At 34.6% G+C, this 19924-nt stretch overlaps 1 protein-coding gene across 1 annotated transcript in view; it reads left to right on the forward strand.

The window, feature by feature from the left end:
* The window catches only part of LOC114325425 (rho GTPase-activating protein 7), a 198042-nt gene that overhangs the window by 126676 nt on the left and 51442 nt on the right, over positions 1-19924 (forward strand). Inside the window, exon 4 of the mRNA XM_050641267.1 lies at positions 18116-18394. Coding sequence (XP_050497224.1) covers positions 18116-18394 — 279 coding nt within the window. The remainder of the gene's footprint in view (positions 1-18115; positions 18395-19924) is intronic.

Raw genomic sequence — 19924 nt, forward strand, 5'->3', positions numbered from 1 at the left:
GTTTATTTTTCGGTCATTTATTGAGATGCCCTTTTCCCATTTGTACTGGCACGTGAGATAAAGGAGATGTTTGTATACTTGTCGCATTTATGGAAGCTTTTTTTTATATGTCGTTGTAGATCTTGTCCAGTCGTAAGGCCATTGCTTGGAAGCTAATATTTTGTTACAGAGCACCAATTTTATACCGGTTTTTTCTATGGCTTTAAGCATTTTTGCTGTTATTATATCTGGACCTGGTGCTTTGTTATACTTGAGTTTACTGATTTCAAGTCTTATTTCATTCTCGGGTATATTAGGTTCTTCTTCCACTTCTTCAGGGGCTTAGTGAACAGGTACTGGAGTTGATCTAATTTATATAGATATAACAAGAAAATTACAGTCAAACAGATCTTGAGCAAATCATGGGAACGCGACATTGATGTTCACAACGTGTGTGTAGACGTCAAAAGGAACAAACTATATTATATATTGGCTGAATTGGCAATACCACACAAGCTAATTAGACTCATAAAAGCCACAATGGATGTAACTAGGAACTAGGCATGTGTACAAATACAAAACCACCGGGCAAACTTTTTTAAAATTTCGCAGGGACTGAAGCAGGGAGATGGGCTGGCTCCAACATTGTTTAACCTGGCACTGGAGTATGCGGTTAGGCAAATGCAAACTGGACGAGGAAACCTACTGACCAACCGAACGGTTCAACTGGCCGCTTATGTCGATCATATTAATATTATGAGTAGAACATCAACAGGAGCACAGGAAACATACGCCGAGTTAAAAACGCAAACAAAAGGATAGGTCTGGAAATTAACACAGAAAAAACAAAAATAATGATACAGACGAGAAGAAATATACTCTCACATTATGCATGAAGATGACATTGAAACGGTTGGGAAGTTTACATACCTGGGAGAAGAAATATATGCCAACGGATCAGAAAATGGAGAAATACGTAAAAGAATAACGCAGGCAAACAGAACTTATTTTACCCTCTCCCATATATTTCGATCTAAAAGTATCCACCGAAATACAAAGATAAAAATAAAAATAGAGAATAAAAATTAGAATAAAACATTAATTCGACCAATAGCATGCTGTGGCAGTAAATCATGGGTACTGAAAGAAACATCCAAAAACAAACTCGACACATTCGAAAGGAAAGTACTGAGGAGAATACTAGGACCTGTGAGAGAAAACTGAATCTTCAGAAGTCGATACAAAAACGAGCTTTATCAACTTTATAAAGAAACACCCCTGTCAGACTTCATTAGAATACAAAGATTGCAATGGCCGGACATGTGATAAGAATAGGAAAGAATAGACTACCAAAAACAGCACTGAACGCTAGAATGTAGGGAAAGAGACCGGTTGGAAAGCCAAGAAAGCGCTGGGAAGACACAGTAAACAGTGATGCACAAGCCCAAGCACAAGCACAAAGGAGGCCAAGGCTCAAGTTGTGTTTTAGTGCCGTAGAAGAAGAAGAAGCAAGAAAATTGGTCGCACACAGCTCTTCAAATTTACACGGTCGCCAAATAGAAATTTTAATATTGTATTGTCTCTAATTTTAAACTTTGAAGCTAGTGATTTAGGGAGGAAAATGCTACTGAATGTTTTTCTACACAGTACAACAACTGTAATTTGGTACTAATCAAGTAATTTTGCCATTCATTCACCAAACGACCCTGATTATTTCAGTTCCCCTATTTCTATGGTTCAATTTAGTTGTTTATTAGCTTCTATACCAATGCTTCTGAATCACAAAATGTTATCAGTATGGATGCTTCTGAACCATAAATTTTTATATCTTTTATCAATACAAAACAATTGTTTAGTCTATTTCTACTTGCATATTAGTTTTTTTTTTAATAGATCCACCTTCCTTAAAACCAAGTTAATTTATAATTTGAAAAATTCAAAAAAGAATGCATTATGTATATAGCGATAACGTTTAACAGTATCTATAATTTATAATAACCATGGTTGAAGATTGTTATAAATCAAGATATACAGAGTGTGAATTAGTATGAATAACCGAATGTTTTGCTTGAAAATACATAGGACTAAGGAAAAATCGGACGGAAAAAATAGTAAAGAATTGATGAGCTACAAAACAAATGTAACATATTTAATGTACACAAATAAAAAATAGATAGGAATAGGTAAGGTCGTGTTGTAGGCTATTGATTATGTCCAAAAAAGAAGGCTTTGGGAACGTCAAAGTTAAAGGGGTTTTAGTATTCCATATGTTCAATGGACCCCCAAATATGAAAAAACCGCGGACTGCTATTATTTAACCGGGTGCGTTTTTGAGAAAGGGATGAATTAGTCCTGTGCACTAGGGTGTATTAGGATTAATTCTATTCACTTTTCGTACATATATCTACAGAAAAGTTGTTCAAAATTAAATTTGCTATCGAAATGTCACTCTCTAAAGTCAAAAATGGTTTTTTGACAAAAATATATTCAAAAAACGAAGCCAAAAACACAATTTTTTTTTGTCTTTTTTTTAATTACTTGTGGTAGAAGTCTTTTTCTCGTGTCTCGTTTTTAGGCCATTTTTTATATTTTTTGAAAACATTGTTCTATAACTTTCTTTCCACTTTCTATGCAGTTTTATATTCAATAGAAAGAAAAATCAATAACCTTTAAGATGGTCCATTGCAGTAGACTCTAGGACTAATTTTAAGTAAAATATGGTTATTCAAAATTTTCTACTTTTAATTGTTATTTTTTTGCTAACTTTTACGACTACATATTCTTTAAATTTCTGGTTTTAACTTCTTTCCTTGTACATTTAACACTTTAACTGCCATGAGAAGCATGGCAGTTAAAATATGGGATAAAAATGTTTGCGGTCAAAGTGTATATACAATATACATTGCTAAATAAGAAAGAAAGCTCATTTTCCGTACTTTAAAATGGTGTATTGCAAAAGATTCTGGCACTAACTGTAACCAAAATATGCTCCATCAAAGATACGTGCAACGATTTTTACGGACATTTTTTTAATTTCTAGTTAAACTTCTTTCCTTGTATGTATATACATTTCCGTAACAAAAAATAGCAAGCATTACACTTTGATTATATCTTGGTTACCGTTAGTACTACAATCTATTACAATAGACCAGTTTGAAGTACAGAAAATAAGCTTTCTTTTTCAGCAATATACTTAAATGTACAAGGAACGAAGTTAAAACGAGAAATTTAGAAAATAACCTTAAGTTAGGAAAAATCGTCAAAAGTAGAAAATTTTGAAGATCCATATCTTGCTTAAAATAATTAGTTCTAGGACCTTCTACAGTATACCATTTTAATGGTAATTTATTTTTCTTTCTACAAAATGTATTGCATTGTATGTAGCTAAAACTACGTAGAAAAAAAATGTTATAGAACAATATTCGCAAAAAAGGGGGAAAATTTCCTCAAACATGGTGTGAGTGGCGAACTTTGAAATAATATATCGTATCTCCGATACTATAAATCTTGAAACTTATATTTTGAAAATCAAGGATAGAAGTTTTTTTTCTGTGAAGCAATGCATAGAAGCAATATCCTAAGCAACATTCATTCCAAGCAACGAACTTCATGGATTAATTTTATCAGAGTCTGTGGAGGATGGTTCAAAGTGGACAATCTCCTTCCCATCATATCCCACACATGTTCGATAGGATTTAAATCCGATTAGCGGGGTGGCCACGGCAAAACATTAACGCCAGCTTCATGGAGAAAGTCCATAGTTGGACGAGCAAAATGGGGCGCGCGTTGTCTTGCTGAAAAAGGACATGTCGACTGTCGTCTAGATAAGGCAGTAAAGTAGTTTGTAAGATGTCATCAACATAATGCAAAGCTGTCATACTGTCTCAAATAAACATAAGTAGTGATCGGCTACCATAGGCAATAGCCCTCCAAACCATTACTCCAACTGTCATATTATATACATTACATGCCTCTCAGCAGCAAACCATATATCTTGTCGCTCTCGACAGCCGCATCTTACTATTACTATCCTACGATCATCATACATTCCTATCCTATACAAAATCGCGATTCATCGCTGAATCCTACGTCACTCTGACACCCAATGCTGCCGTTCTCTGCACCAATTCAAACGTTGATAAAGATGATCCGCAGTCAAAGGAAGCACTATACCAAAATCAAAATAAAGATGCACTAGAAATAAACTAAGATTGTTGAATGTTACGAGGAGCACTCACGAATCATGGTTTATAATGTGTAAACTATGTAAATCATGATTTGGTATTTACAATGCATATACATTGTAAATTATGATTTTGGAGTGCTCATCGTAGCATTCAACGTGTCCTGGTTTGTTTATTTCTAGTGCATCTTTATTGTGATTTTAGTATAGTCGTGGGCGGAATGAAACCAGTCCAATAGTGCCCAGTACGCATAGTAACACATCTACTTCCTACTCTAAACCATTGGTCAGCAATTTGACGCGTAGTAGCAAAACGGTCTCGCAGAGTCAGAAGTCTACATAAAGCACCTACCTTTAGGGATGGACTCGAGCCGAACCGAGCTTTTGACAAACTTGAGATAAAAGCTCGGCTTGAATTTCGAACTGCAGGTTGAGCTCGTGTCTCGTGTCGGCTCGGCTAGAATATTTCGAGACGAGCCGAGCCGGGCTCTACTGGAATTTATTTCATTTTTTACAGACACACTGTACATATATATTGAAAATACATATTTATAGTCTGAATTACTTATTCTCAAACATAAGTATCAGTCGTAGCAGAAATAAATGAATTAGAAAAAGTATTAGAGTATGAGCTAAAATATTGACAAGCTCGTTCAGGAAAGTTTCGGCTCGTCTCGAAAAAAATTTGATTCGACTCGTAGCTCGCCTCGTCAGAAACAAACCGGCTTAAGCTCGAAGCTCGAGTTTGTGACCATCCCTAACTACCTTGACACTCTGTGGTATGACTCGGTTGACCGAGTCACATTACTCTTCTATGAGTTGACTTCTTCGTGTTCTACTTTCGATTGTTCTCTTCACAAAAAAATTTAAAGATATAACATAATTTTTGCCAAAAAAATACAGAACTAGTAAGTATTTGTCGACTTTCAAAGAAGCATTCAGCCACATTAAATCTTTATAAGAATATGCATATAAGTTATAAGAAATATTCGCAATATTTTTAGAATAATGTCCATTTGCCAAGCATGCAAAAGTGGGCATAAAGAGCCTACACAGCTCAGATGTATAATCCTTTTTATGTCGATATTTTATCGAGTATTGTATCGATATCGTATCGAAATCAATATCAATACGATATTTTTATAAAAAAGTATTGCCGATATCGATACTCGATACGATACTTCATTAACATAACCAATACAATATTCAATACTTAAAAAGTATCGATATTGTATCGTATCGGGAAGCTCTAATCCCGACAGGTTTGATAAGTTCCTTTTTAACATATAATTACATTTACTTCTGGCTTTTGTTTATGGCCATCTGTTTTTTATTTTTTGTTACTAAACAAAAGTATTTAATATGAACTAATGTTCTAAATAAAATTTCTAACATGGGTATATGAATTAAATTATCTTTTTTGCCAATATATAGTCCAATAATATGTGTATAATCAAATCCTGAATTCAAGTTTACTTTCATATAATAGATATTATCATGTCACTTACAACTACCCCAGGGAAATAGGGCAAAAATATACCATGTTCGGGACACCTGAGCAGCCAGGTTGCAAATGGTTTTTTTGGGTACTATATACCTAATAAATTATAAATACAAAAATGCCCGTCACAGATTGGACGAGAAATTTAGTTATTAACAAATAAGGGTCAAAAATGAGAGTGTTTTCGTTTAAATCGCTACAGGTAAAAATAAGGTAATTAAATATCTTGTCTATAATATTTTTCTTTTAGTAGATGAGCCAAGGTTTAAAATAGCGTTTTTTGAATTTTGGTCCGATTATTTGTTGCTTCGGATATTGCAAAATAAAACTAAAATTTTGAAAATAAAAAATTTGCTATAACTTTTGCGAAAATGAATTTAAGACTTTCATATTGCACAAAAAGTTGAGTCAAACAGTCCATACAATGCACAAAAAATTTTAAGACGATGCGTCAATTAGATTAAATTTTATCCAATTTGTTTATCCCAAAGAGTTTATTCAATTGTAAATATGTAAATTTTATTCAATTTGTTTATCCCAAATTTTTTTCGCAATGTTATTGTTAAGAAGATAATAATGATACAGCAATTCTGTGAAAACAACATGAAAGAAGAATAGTCATATTTTCAACGCATTTAAAAAAATCAATAAAAAGTCATTTTTATCACTCAGAAAACATTTTACTAAAATAGAGTCATTTTTGGCTTATAAACAATTTGAATAACTTTGTTAATATTGACTGTAGGCTAAAACTACAATGGAATTTGAAAAACTGGTATTTTTATACGAATTTTCAAAGAAAAACTTTTTGCCTAGGTTAATTACGGTCAGAGTTACCACTTTTTTTATTTAATTGACGGCTACTTTGTTTATAACAATTAAGCAACCTAACTAGAGCTATTTTGAAGTTGAAGATATATATAGGTTATGTGTAAAAGTTTAAGTAAACTTTGAACCTCAACAGAGTGGTTAATAAAGCGTTAAAAATGGCGTCCGAACGAAATGAATTCGTGGTCGGTGGAGGGGAATTACTTAAATACGTGCACTCAAAAAATGAAACTGATTCTGCAAACATATGCTGCGATTAATATCGCTGGAACTTGTTAATGGATTTTGATCATAATTTTTTTAATTTGTATATTTTCGTAGTCTTATAGAGTACGTTATGTACACACAACCCAACCTAACATTACAAAATGTTAGGGGGAACTCCCCTTATCACTCAGGGATATGAAAAATAGATTACGACCGATTCTAAGACCTACCGAATATGCATATATAATTTCATAAAAATCGGTCAAGCGGTCTCGGAGGAGTATGGAAACTAACACTGTGACAGGAGAACTTTATAGATGTAAATATATAGATGCTATTAACAAATAGGGGTTGGTGATAGAAGAGTGAAAATTAAGGGTTGTATGTATTTTTTAATTCTATATCATATAAAATTAAGGTAGATAATTTTGTCCAAAAAAATAAAAAAAAATGTCAGGGGGGCTACTCCCCTTATAACTTATGGGTATAAAAAATAGATTAAAACCTCTTCAACGTCCTACAGGATAAACGTGTAAAATTTTATAAAAATCGGCCAAGCCGTTTCGGAGTAGTATGGTAACTAACAATGTTACAGGAGAATTTGATGTATATAGAAGTAACTGCGAATTAAATAATAAAAGCGGCTAACTTTGAACCTAATTAACCTAGGCAAAAAGTTTTTTTCTGAAAATTCGTATAAAAATACCAGCTTTTGAAATCCTAAAGTAGATTTACTCTATAATCAATATTAACAAAGTTATTTAAATTGTTTAGAAGTCAAAAATGACTCTATTTTTCTAAAATTTTTTCGGAGTGATAAAAACGACTTTTTAATGATTTTTCAATACTTTAAAAATATAACTATTATTCTTGCATGTGGTTTCCACAGAATTGCTATGTCATTATTATTTTCTGAACAATAACATTGCGAAAAAAAGCTCTTTGCGATAAACAAATTGAATAAAATTTAAACTAATTGACGAATCGTTTTAAAAATTTTTGTGCGTTATATGGAATGTTTGACTCAACTTTTCGTGCAATATGAAAGTCTTAAAGTCATTTTCGCAAAAGTTATAGCAAATTTTTTATTTTCGAAATTTGAGTCTTATTTTGCAATTAGCGAAGCAACAAATGATCGGACCAAAATTCAAAAAGTGCCATTTTAAACCTTGGCTCATCTATAAAAAGAAGAATATTATAAATAAGATATTTAATTACCCTATTTTTACCTGTAGCGATTTAAACGAAGAAACTGCCATTTTTGACCCTTATTTGTTAATAACTAAGTTTCTCGTCCGAACTGTGACGGGCATTTTTGTATTTATAGTGTATTAGGTATAATATGTAGTACTTAAAAAATCCATTTGCAACCTGGCTGCTCAAGTGTCCCGACAAAAACCTTATTTCTCTGGACTAAACCTTCCATTTCCGTATAAGTATAGCTTTTATATTATAAAATAAGGTGTTTAATGATGTTTTCTTTTAAAATACCCGTAATACCCATAATAATTAATACCCGTACTTATTAGTAAGTAATTAATTTTTCAATTTCAATACTCTATAATAAGATTTGGTATTGCATTTGAAAAGGAAACAATAAATATTCAAAATGTAGTGGTCGGGATTTTTTCTTATGCGAGGATTGTTGCATGTCGGGATTCTGGCGTGTCGGTATTTTGGCTGTCGGGATTTTGGGCGCCACCGCATCCAACCATCTCGTCCTGGGCCTTCCTACCGGCTTCCACTGTAATATCTTCTTTGTCGTTTTCCTATCAATGTAAAATCCATTAGTTGTTTGTAAAAACCCCGCAAAAAGTGAAATTTCTAGCGTCAATATTCCTTATATGTGTGGCATCACCCTAGGTTTTTTCAGGTGGCGCCATTAAAGAAGCCATTTACGAATGTTAAATACACACAATATTTATTTAATCGTTATTTTTAGCTAGCGGCAAGAATTTTTCGGTAATTAATTATTTAAAAACATGTGAAAAATATACTTTTTGTGGTTTTGCCATCAAAGATAAGTTTAATTACATTAAATGAGATAAGGACAGCGAATGTTATCGCTAAATGGAAATATAAACTTAACATTACTGATAGGGTTACCTACTTTGTGTGGAAACTATATATTTATATATTTTTGGTTTTAAAAGTCGTAAACAGAAGTTTACACGAACAATAGACGCTATTTAAATAAATAATATTTAATTTAGCATGTAAATATAGAAATAAGACGTATCAGACTTGAAACCACGTTATTTTGGACAATGGGAAATTCTGTTACTCAGAACCTTAAGGTGCCTATAGATAGACGCGCCGCGTATTCCGCGCGGTGCGTGCGCCGCGCGTTCGTGCCGCGGTTAATGTTTGTTGAAATTTTTCATTTTGACGAACCTTCCGAGATCCAGAGGAAACGTACGAACATTTAGTAATTGTAGATAATCGTGTCTCTGTCTTGTATCTCTTCTACATCTTATTTTGATATTGTTCTGAAGGTATGTATTTTCTTGTGGAATCTCTTGGAATTTACTATTTTATGTGGGAATAAGCCACAATTCGTGTGGGTCAATTTGACGTTTCAAATATACATAAAAATATCTCTAAAACATTTCAAACATATATGGTGTTGATTTTGAAAGTAAATTAAATAAGACCAAATGTTTATCATGTCGGGATGGTATTATAAGGTTTTTGAAGTGAATAGTTCTTATCGCTTGGTATGGAATTTTTACAGAACTAAAATCGTATTTGACGTTATTCAAACATCGTGACGCGAGTGGCAACATTGCTGTAAACCGTAATATTACATATCTATACACTTATGTTTTTAATATTCCGGAATGTCTCAGAATTATCAACATTACGTCATTCATTTTAAAGAATGCGACCGACGTGCTTAGACAAAGAAATCTTACTATACGTTACGGTCACGTAGACAACACTGATAGCACTGTCTGACCCCTGTGCCGGGCGTGTGCGAATTGGATCGTTTATTTTTCCAATAGAATATCTTTACGTCGTCGATGGAATCATGTCCCATGTATGTCACGGTTCACGACCCGTTCACATCACGGACACGTTACGGTCACGTCACGGTTAAGTCACGGTCATGTCACGGACACATCACGGACACATCACTGACACTTCACGGTCACATCTCGGACACGTTACGGTTACATCATAGCTAAGTAACGGTCACGTCACGAGTGTCTGTGAATCGACCTTAAGAGATCTAGCCAAATATTTTTTTAAATCCAATTTAAGAAAAAAATTAAGGTTTGTTAAATTTAGAACTTAACTTAAATGTATGGTTTTATCATAAAAGAATATTAACAGTAAGCAGACTGGAAATAGAACTGAGTGGGACACGTGCCACAGCAAAACAAGGACAGGTGGAAACCCACAAAAATGATCATCAAAGCCAAAGTGTGGAGAAACTGGCACCAAATAGCACAAAACAGAGAAGATTAGAGAGCTCATGGGAAGGCTTTTGTCCAGAAGTGGATGCAAGCCGGCTGAAAAAGAAGAATAAGCAGACATAAAATTTTATTAACCCACATAATAACGGGCTTTAAGAACTATTCACTTCTATCCGCACTCCCCAAGTGCCACTTTTATCTCTTTTGTTTTTGTTTTTTTCCTGGTTATTTACTATGGGATCACTATGGCAATTTCACTGTAATCATTGTATGTGGTCTTGAACTATAACCATTCAGACATCGCCTTCAAGTTGTTATTTAAAATAGTCCTTATTTTGAAGATCCCACTTTAAGGATTTCCCACGGTAAGCATCAATAAGTTTGATAATATATATTTTCTTCCGACCACTCCATTACTACCAAATATTCAACTCAGGCGTGCCAAAACGAACAAACCTTTCGCAATTCCGTCCAAATACGTATTGCGAGCTATCAAAGGATTCATTGAAAACCCGGCAAAAGTTGGATCGTGGTGCGCCGTGTGCGCGTCGTTTGTGCGCCACTTACACACGTACTAATCTAACAAACAAGCTGCGCGCGAGCGGCGCGGATATGTATACATAGCTTTATGTCCTTATGAACAAAATTAAGTATTACAGTCAACAATTTGGACTCGTATATACGTAAAAAAGACAAAGCTTATGATCATTAGTAAAAAAAAAGATAACAGGACCCCGATTTTTGACCCTTCGCTTCGTTATCGATCATTCGCTACCTGTATCTGTAGAGTGTACAGATCTGTAGAGTGTCAAAAATCGGGGTCCAGAACGTTAACTCTACGTTAACCAAACCCCTGTAGAAAGAGTGACGCACTATAACTACCTTGGCGCCATAATAAAATAAACGAAGAATGGACCAACAGACAAGAGATACGAGCACGCATCGGAAAAGCTAGATCCACCTTCAACCGGAGCCTTCTTCAAGAGCCACAACCTCGCTCTTGGTATAAACATAAGAATGCTGAGATGCTGCGTCTTCTCTGTCCTTTTTGATAGTGTTGAATTTTGGGCCTTGAACGAAAATATGTGCAGAAAATTGGAATTTGAGGATAGGAGAATAAAGTAGAATACTTAAAATCCCGTGGACTGACCGAGTCAGAAATGAGGTGGTCCTCAGAAAAATGAAGAAGCACCGAGAAGTACTGACCACCATCAAATCTCGAAAGTTACAATACTTTGGACACATTATGCGAAATGAATCCAGATATGCCCTCCAACAAGACATCCTACAAGAAAAAACTTTTGGAAAACGGAGTACAGGAAGAAGAAGAACATCTTGGTTGAAGAACCTCAGAACCTGGTTCAACACAACAGCTGTGCAACTTCTCCGCGCTGGTATAGATAAGAAAAAGATTGTCATGATGATCGTCAACATTCGTCACGGATAGGCACATCAAGGAGAAGATATTGGAGCCACCATTTTGAATTTTAAAATTATAATATCAACTTGGAAATTTACAACTCCAAAAACCTAATTTTAGTATCATCATTCAGTCTATGCTTGTCCACTGCTGAACGTAGGCCTCCCTTAGTTCACGCACAAATTCCTGTCCTGAGCCGCTTGCATCCAATTTTGGCATATCGGCTTCAGGTCATCGGTCCATCTTGTTGGTGGTCGTTCTCTGCTTCGAAAAGCGTCCTGTCTGGGTCTCCACTCGGGAGTACGTATCGTCCATCTGCCTTCCTTCGTTCGCGCGATATGCCCTGCCAAATTCCATTTTAAGGTCGATATTCTTTTGATTGCGTCGGTTACTCCTGATCTAAGGCGCAATTCTGTGTTGGTTATTCGGTCTCTTAGGGTTAATCCCAACATGGACCGTTCCATTGCCCTCTGTTTTGTTCGAATTTTGTTTGTGGACGTCTTAGTGAGCGTTAGCGTTTCCGCACCTTAAGTTAGAAATGGCAGCACACATTGATCAAAGACCTTTCCCTTTTAAGCAGATAGAAAGAGCTGATTTGAAAACGTCCCTTAGCTTTCCATATGCCGCCTAAGTCAACCCTATTCTACGTATTAACTCATTGGTCTGGTTGTCACCACCTAAACGAATTTCGTACCCCAGATATTTGTATGCTGATGTTTGTTTTATACTTGTTTCAGCTATGTTAAAGTTCTCACTCAGAACGAGGTTTGTCATCACTTGTGTTTTTGAGTGGTTGATCTTTACTCACTTGTGTAGAGGCATGGTAGAGCCTTTCGCACATTTCGATGGCATGATCAATGCGATTGTTATCAGGCCCAAGTAGCAGAGTAAAAACATTTTAGTTTTATTTAAGGTTTATAAAGGTTTTATTGTGGTAAATAAGAAGATAAGGGTTTTAAAGTTACCTTGTAGATATACTGCCAGAACTTTAAAACTGTTAAGCATTTGTCACTAATTTTAAAGTATCTAATAAGAGTATCAAATAAAACTAATTAATCTCAATAGGTAATGTGTCTTATTGTAGTTTTAAGATGGTTTATTCTCAGTTCACTTTAAAACTAATCAGTTTTATGAAGAACTTCCGGACTATTTGGTTTTATTAGATTCTAGTTTGTGACCTTTTAGTTTTATTGCAGTTTTAAAGATTCTCCTAATATGGCTAATAAAACCTATTATTAAATCTACTTGATCTCAAGACTATTATGTCAGGAAATTATATGCCATAAAACTATTTTTTTATTTTTCTTTAAAGTTGCTTTCTTAAAAGCCATTATTAGGCTATATTAAAACCAAACGCCCTTAACTGAATCAATTTGGTTATCGTAAAGACTAAACTATGCTTCTTGTTAGGAACAATAAAACTAAACTCATCCCCTCTTCTTTCATGTCCAAAATGGTCGGCTATTTGTTTTGGAGCGAAACAGTGGTGTAGTTTGTTGTAAAAAGTGGAAGTACAGTTAGTATGGAAAAAATAAGTACTTAAAATATAAACTAACTGATCATTACGGCTTATTTTTCAAAGAATACAAGCACACAGCACTACGACGGCTCGATTTTAAGGTTAGATTCACATTAAAACCGAGTGGCATTATTGACAGCAGCATTAAAACTAAACGGTTTTAAAATAATAAATGATAGTTTTGCTTGTTTTCGATTCAGAGGGTTGCACACCAGCTAGACAGGCTGTTTCTACCATTTCAGGCGTCTTCAGTAGCTTTTGTTAGCGTGCACACCTCTGAATCGAAAAATAGCTCCACTATCATTTTAAAGGGAATCTGAAAAATAATTCAAACTTCCCATTAGACGCGATACAGCGACATCTCATAACAAATTGAAGAGTCTCAGATGCAGAATCCACCAATTTAATAAAAACTAAAATGGTACATAGTAATTTACTATGGTACTAGTAATTTACTATGGTACTATGTACCATTTTAGTTTTTATTAAATTGGTGGATTCTGCATCTGAGACTCTTCAATTTGTTTTTAAACGGTTTTAATTCGAAGGCAACCTTGCTTTTATGTAGGATATATGCTCTTGGAAAGGTATAAAATAAAACCATTTGATCTTAAAAATTCTTTGTCGATAGACTAAATAGTTTTATTTGGTTTTATTTAGCCATATTGCTTTTTGGAGATGCTGAAAGCTCTGATAAATTACAATATAAGGCTTATAAAAAAATTATAAATAAGCGACTTAAAGACATAAATTCGATTGATTTTAACATTAAAACATTAAAATTGTAGATAAAATTATTTTTCTTTCAAATTAATATTTTTCGGATTTAAATTGTTTTATTATTATTATGTTTTAATCGCCAAAAGACAGAAATTTTAGGGCGCGTGATTTATTTAGACCTATTTTTGCTAACATTATCAATAAAGTTGTGTGCGCAAGTGTTTTTCTACCTTGAAAGTCCGAAATAACCAAGTACCTACTTTTTATTATTTTATGGTTACAAATACGTATCTATCTACCATAACACATGTAAAAATTTGTTGGCCTATTTGGAGTACAGTAGAACCCCGATTATCCGTGCTCGTCGGGACCGAAGGGTGGCACGGATAATTGAAAAGCACGGATAATTCGACCATGTATTTCTTATGTATAATACATATGTACGTATACACATACATATGTACCTACCATAAAAAATAACAGAAAAAAATAAATCTTTCATTATGAGTCTCTCTTTCGTCATATAGAATTTCGGACAAGTGATTTACGATGACGCTATTTTGATAAAACCTCAAAAACGCAACTTGAGTAATAGAAAATCATAGCACGGATAATCCGCAGCACGGATAATCCGCACCCGGATAATCGGGGTTCTACTGTATATGGGTTTAAAGAATCATTTAATATGGTAAATTCTCTTTAAAAGTATCCATTTAAGAAACCTTTTTAAGTTTGCTATAAAACTGCCTGCACTTAAAGTGTCTTTTAACATGGTTTTAAAAGCACCTTCACAGCAGCTTTAAAACCAGTTGCTTAAGAAAACAAAGTTTTAAAAAGGTTTTTATTTTTGGTTTTATTGACCTTTCAGTGTGGGCCCTTTTATGCTGAAAGCGGTTTTATTGCAACCTTAAGGTTTACTTAAAAACCAATTGGTTTTAATTTTAGTTTTATTCTACAGTTTTAAAGCATCCTTAAAAGACTTAATAAACCCGTTCGGTGCTACTTGGGGGACTATGCCGTACGTGAGCCTAAGGTGACTAAGTTGCTCTCCATTTTTGTTTATGCCCTTTTATGTTTATTTATGTCCAGTCTCGTTTTGCACGCTTACATATATATTCTAATAATGTTGTGAACAGTTTTGGCGAAATGGTGTCACCCTGACGAACTCCACGATGAATGTTGAACTTGTGTGTATCTCAGAGGCGGCTCTAGCCCATGTAGCGCCCGTGTGCAATCGATGCCCTGGCGCCCTTCGCTTGACGCGCAGTCAAAATGGAATAGTCGAATATTTATAGGTACCTATAATACCTAGTACCTGTACTAATAGTACATAGAGTATTAGAGGGTATTAGGTACGCTTATAATGTAAACAGAAATCCAGATGCAAATAGTGCAATATTAGATTATGTTGGGAGCCAATAGGTATTCACGGCGTCAGAACAACCTACCCAAATATGTTAAAAATATTTAATTAAAAATGTACTTTTTTATCTATGAGGTATAAAGGAAAATTGGTTGAGGAAATTTGACAGGTTTGAGTACACGAGTAAATAGTACTTTTAGGAAGTAATTGGTTAGATGAATAAAAAAGAACAACTTTGTGATTATTTAAAAAAATAATAATTAGTAATTATTAAAGGACGCGCATGGGCACTTACTACAACGTATTATAATTATAATTATAAAAAAGATACTTTTCATGCTTTTGAATTAGCAAAATTTTAATTTTTATTTCATGTTCAATACTTACTAGTGATAAATTTGTCAATCGACTTTAAGACAATGTTGGCCTTAGATAATTTTGAATTATTTTTAATTTAGAAAATGATCTTTCACTGTGCGCTACTGTCACTGGCAATGTGAGGTAAATTCTGAGAGCAGTGAACAAATTTGGGAACACTGAATGTAATAATGTAATTATTTATTTGTATACAAGTAATTTAAAATGAAGCTGAACCTTGAATGCTGCATCAATGAAAAACTAGAATCTTTCGAGCTGTGGTGTACAGAAGAATTCTGAAAATATCGTGGACAGAACACTTCACAAACAAAGAGGTTCTGAGAAAGATGAATAAAGAAATGGAAATCTTAAATTCCATCAAAACAAGAAAATTGGAATATCTCGGTCATATTACACGTGGAGAGAGATACAACTTGCTCCAATTGATTATGCAAGGAAAGATTCAAGGAAAAAGAAGCATAAGGAGACGCAGAATATCGTGGCTGCGTAACCTGAGAGAATGGTGCGGATGTACATCAAATGAACTTTTCAGAGCAGCCGTCTCTAAAATCCGAATAGCTATGATGGTTGCCGACCTCCGTCGCGGAGATTGCACTTAGAGAAGAAGAATTTAAAATATCCAAATGTGTAGTAGAATAATCGATAAAGATTGGTAATATAATTGTATTTCATTAAAGAGCTCAAACCTATCTACGTCTAAAGAGCCAACATGACACAATTTATTTTCTAAATTAGAACAATATGCTCTTTTTGTATCTAACTCTAAATCCTTCCGGTTTTTTAATTTTTGAAGGAACGAACAAGTGTCACTATTTTGCTTTAAAAGTTCGAAGCGTTCGTCAAACTTAGTAATTGCGGTATCTAATAGGTAATAGTAAAAGTTTACTAATGTATTTTGGCGTCAGTTACTGATTCATCTTCCGCCTCATAATTAAAAACATTTCATATTTTATAATTTTATGTTGAAACAAAGTAAAGGATCCAGGACCCGCTCTTTGGCGCTTGGCGCCCGCAACATCTCGGCGCCCGCGCCCGTGTGCACCGCACACCCTGCACAATAGGTAAAACCGCCTCTGCTGTATCTTCATGGAGGCATGCCGTAGCATTATCGTAGATATTTTTGATGACAGTGGTGTAGCAGTGATCTATTCGGCATTCTTTTAAAGCTTCTATCATTTTCTGATGGTTTGCTGGGTCAAATGCTTTCTCATAATTCACAAATATTAAAACGAGTGGTTTGTTGTACTCTATACATTATTCGATGAGGCTTTTAATAACCTGTAGATGGTCATTTTAGTATACAATTTTACAAATTTAAACAAAATTAACTTTGAACCGACTTCCTGCCACTTTTTCAGGATTCTATCCAAAAATACAGGAAAAACCACATTTAGACTTAAAATATCTCGTCTGTATATTAGTATGTAACTTCAAAATAGGTTGACACTATAGTATGCGGTTTACCGTCGCGTTTCTGCTATAGCTTGCGGTCTACCTGTGCGGCTAAACAACACCATAATCTTTTATCAGAAGGGTTTGCACACAATAATGAAAGGCAGCAAACTGTATGTAGTAAATTTTTTCTTTAATAATAATTAGGCTGTATCGTTTTGTAAATAATTAGGTTACATAATTTTTTTGTAAATAGTTGGGGTGTATTTTTTTGTAAATTATTAGTCCCATTTCATTTTACATTTATTTTCCTCCAAATGTTTATGACTTGTGAATAAATATGTTTTTTTACAAGAGTTTTCTTGCATTTCATTATTTTGCGCAAATCCACCGCACACTATAATAGAGCTGTATGTACAAGTAGACCGCATCCTCGGGGTAGACCGCATACTATAGTAGCACCCAAAATAGTATCAGCAATAACAATGAAGTTATAATAAAAGCGAAAAGTCTCATATACAGAATTCACCATTATAATAAAAATTAAAATGGTAAATAATTATTTAAATCTGAAAACTTTTCTTGTTGGAACTTTCTCATACATCCTTAATCTGTGACTTTTACAATTTATAAGACAACAGACGACGAATAAAGAAAGCGAAAAGGACTCTACGAGATGCAGTCACATTCCGCTTTAATTCGTCTAGGAATACACGGTCCGAAAGAAAGTTCCTAATACTCAAGTCTGAGTAAAGATAGAAGTGAAAAAGACAGTTTATTTGACTGCATATCGTAGAGCCCTTCGCTTCCTTTGTTCGTCGTCTGTTGTCTTATAAATGGTAAAAGTCACAGATTAAGGATGTACCAGAAAAAACTTCCAACAAGAAAAGTTTTCAGATTTAAATAATTATTTACCATTTTAATCTTTATTATAATGGTGAATTCTGTATCTGAAACTTTTCACTTTTATTTAAGAGATATCGCTGATTGCGTCCCAAATTGGATTTTAAACGATCCTTAAAATTCCACATAAATTAGACAGTTTGGTTTCGTTTTGCTTCACAGGTGTGCACGCTAGCTTTACCAAAGAAGTCTGTAAGATAGAAACAGCTATCTAGGGATTGTGCATCCCTCTGAATCGAAAGGAAGCATAAATTGTCTTTTTCACTTTTTCACAATGAAATAAAGCAACATTATCTTTTTCAGATTGCAGAAAACCACCGCACCGTCCATCACGACGTCAGTACCCAAACATCACCAGATTCACTCTCCCCCAGTCACACGAGTCTCACATGGGCATCAGATTATTCCTCCTCGCCGTGTTTTACCTCAGCATCTGAATCCGACAGCGACTGTTTTGAAGAAATCAATAGTCTTTCTCCATCCCCGTCTCAATTACCAACCTTCGTGAAAAACATCGAAAGGAAAACAATATTGGGATCGAAATTTTCCTCTACGCCGGTGTTGAAAACTAAATATGATAAGGTACAGAGTGACTCAGTTGTTTACATAAAAAAATTACTTTTCTAATAGTTTTTAGTATTTTGCACAATTTCAAAGCTTTATTAAATGTGAATTGTACTAGTTTTACTAACAAAAATAATTTTAGTCCATTTTTTTTAATTTTGGGAATCCAAGAAATGCAAAAAAGTTTGCCAACCCTACCCCTGGGCCCCTTAAATCCGTCACTCGTAGAGGAAAAAACAAAAAACATCGATTTCTCAAGAATCTATACGCCGTTGGAAAAAATGTTTCAAACAAGAAAACTTCTTCTTCTTCTTTTGGCATCATAACCCTGGATGGGTCTTTGCCTGTCTGGCTATGTCCTTCAGATCTCTCTTGTACCCTTCTCCTCCATTGTCTTATATTCATGGTTTTCAGGTTGTCTTCCACATCATCCAACCATTTCGTCCTGTCCTTTTTTTCGCCTTCCTACCGGCTCCCACTGTAATATCTTCTTTGTCGTTTTCGTATCTTCTTGTCGCTGAACATGTTCCAGCCATGACAGTCTTTGACTTTTCACAAATCTTACAATATCCCCTTCATTCAGTTCATTAACCTCGTCGTTTCTCCTGATTCTCCATGTGCCGTCTTCCTCTTGCACCGGGCCATATACTTTTCTCAGTATCTTTCTCCCGAATGTCCTGAGTTGGGCTTCATCTTTTTTCGTCATTTCCCAGGTTTCACAACCATAGGTTACTACGGGTCTAATCAAGGTTCTGTAGATAGTCATTTTGGTTCTTTTGTCTAATAATTACGATGTCATCAATCTTTTATTACCATAGTAGAGTATGTACGATTTCCACTGGAAATGCGTGCATTAATCTCGCTACTTACGGAATTCTTCTGATTGATTTCTGTGCCCAAATATATGAAGGCATCCACACGTTCAATATTATAGTTGTCTATTGCTATATTAATTTCATCCGCAGGTGTTCTTTTGATGGTCATGTACTTAGTTTTTGTTTCGGTTATTTTAAGCCCTCTTTTTTGTGTCTCAGGATCAATTTCCTTGAACGTTTCCATTAGTCGTGTCTTGCTTCTACTAATAATGGCGACATCGTCGGCATATGCAGTAATTTGTACGGTTTTGGTAGTTATACGGCCGGTTACATTGGTTTTTCTGATGACTGCCTCAAGAACTAGGTTGAACAGCATGGTTGAAAGTGCGTCTCAGTGTCTCACCCCCATATTGATTCCATCTACTCTAAATGAGGTTTTTAAACCCTGCAACGTCATTTTTATGAGGCCGATATATCTTTTTGGTATACCTAGATTACGGAGGTCTTCCAGCATTTTGTCTCTTTTCACACTATCAAAAGCTTGTTTAAAGTCTATATAATATACAGGGTGAGTCATGAGGAACTGTACACACTGCTACCTCGTATAGAGGCCCCCATGGGGAATAACAAATGACCATTAAAAAGTGTCTGCTCCCATTGTTTAATAATATACAGGGCGAGTTTCGCATTTTGACAGAAATTTCATAATTTTTTCGTTCGTCATAATTTTTGA

This window comes from Diabrotica virgifera, chromosome 10 (assembly GCF_917563875.1).
Source record: "Diabrotica virgifera virgifera chromosome 10, PGI_DIABVI_V3a".
Taxonomy (NCBI): domain Eukaryota; kingdom Metazoa; phylum Arthropoda; class Insecta; order Coleoptera; family Chrysomelidae; genus Diabrotica; species Diabrotica virgifera.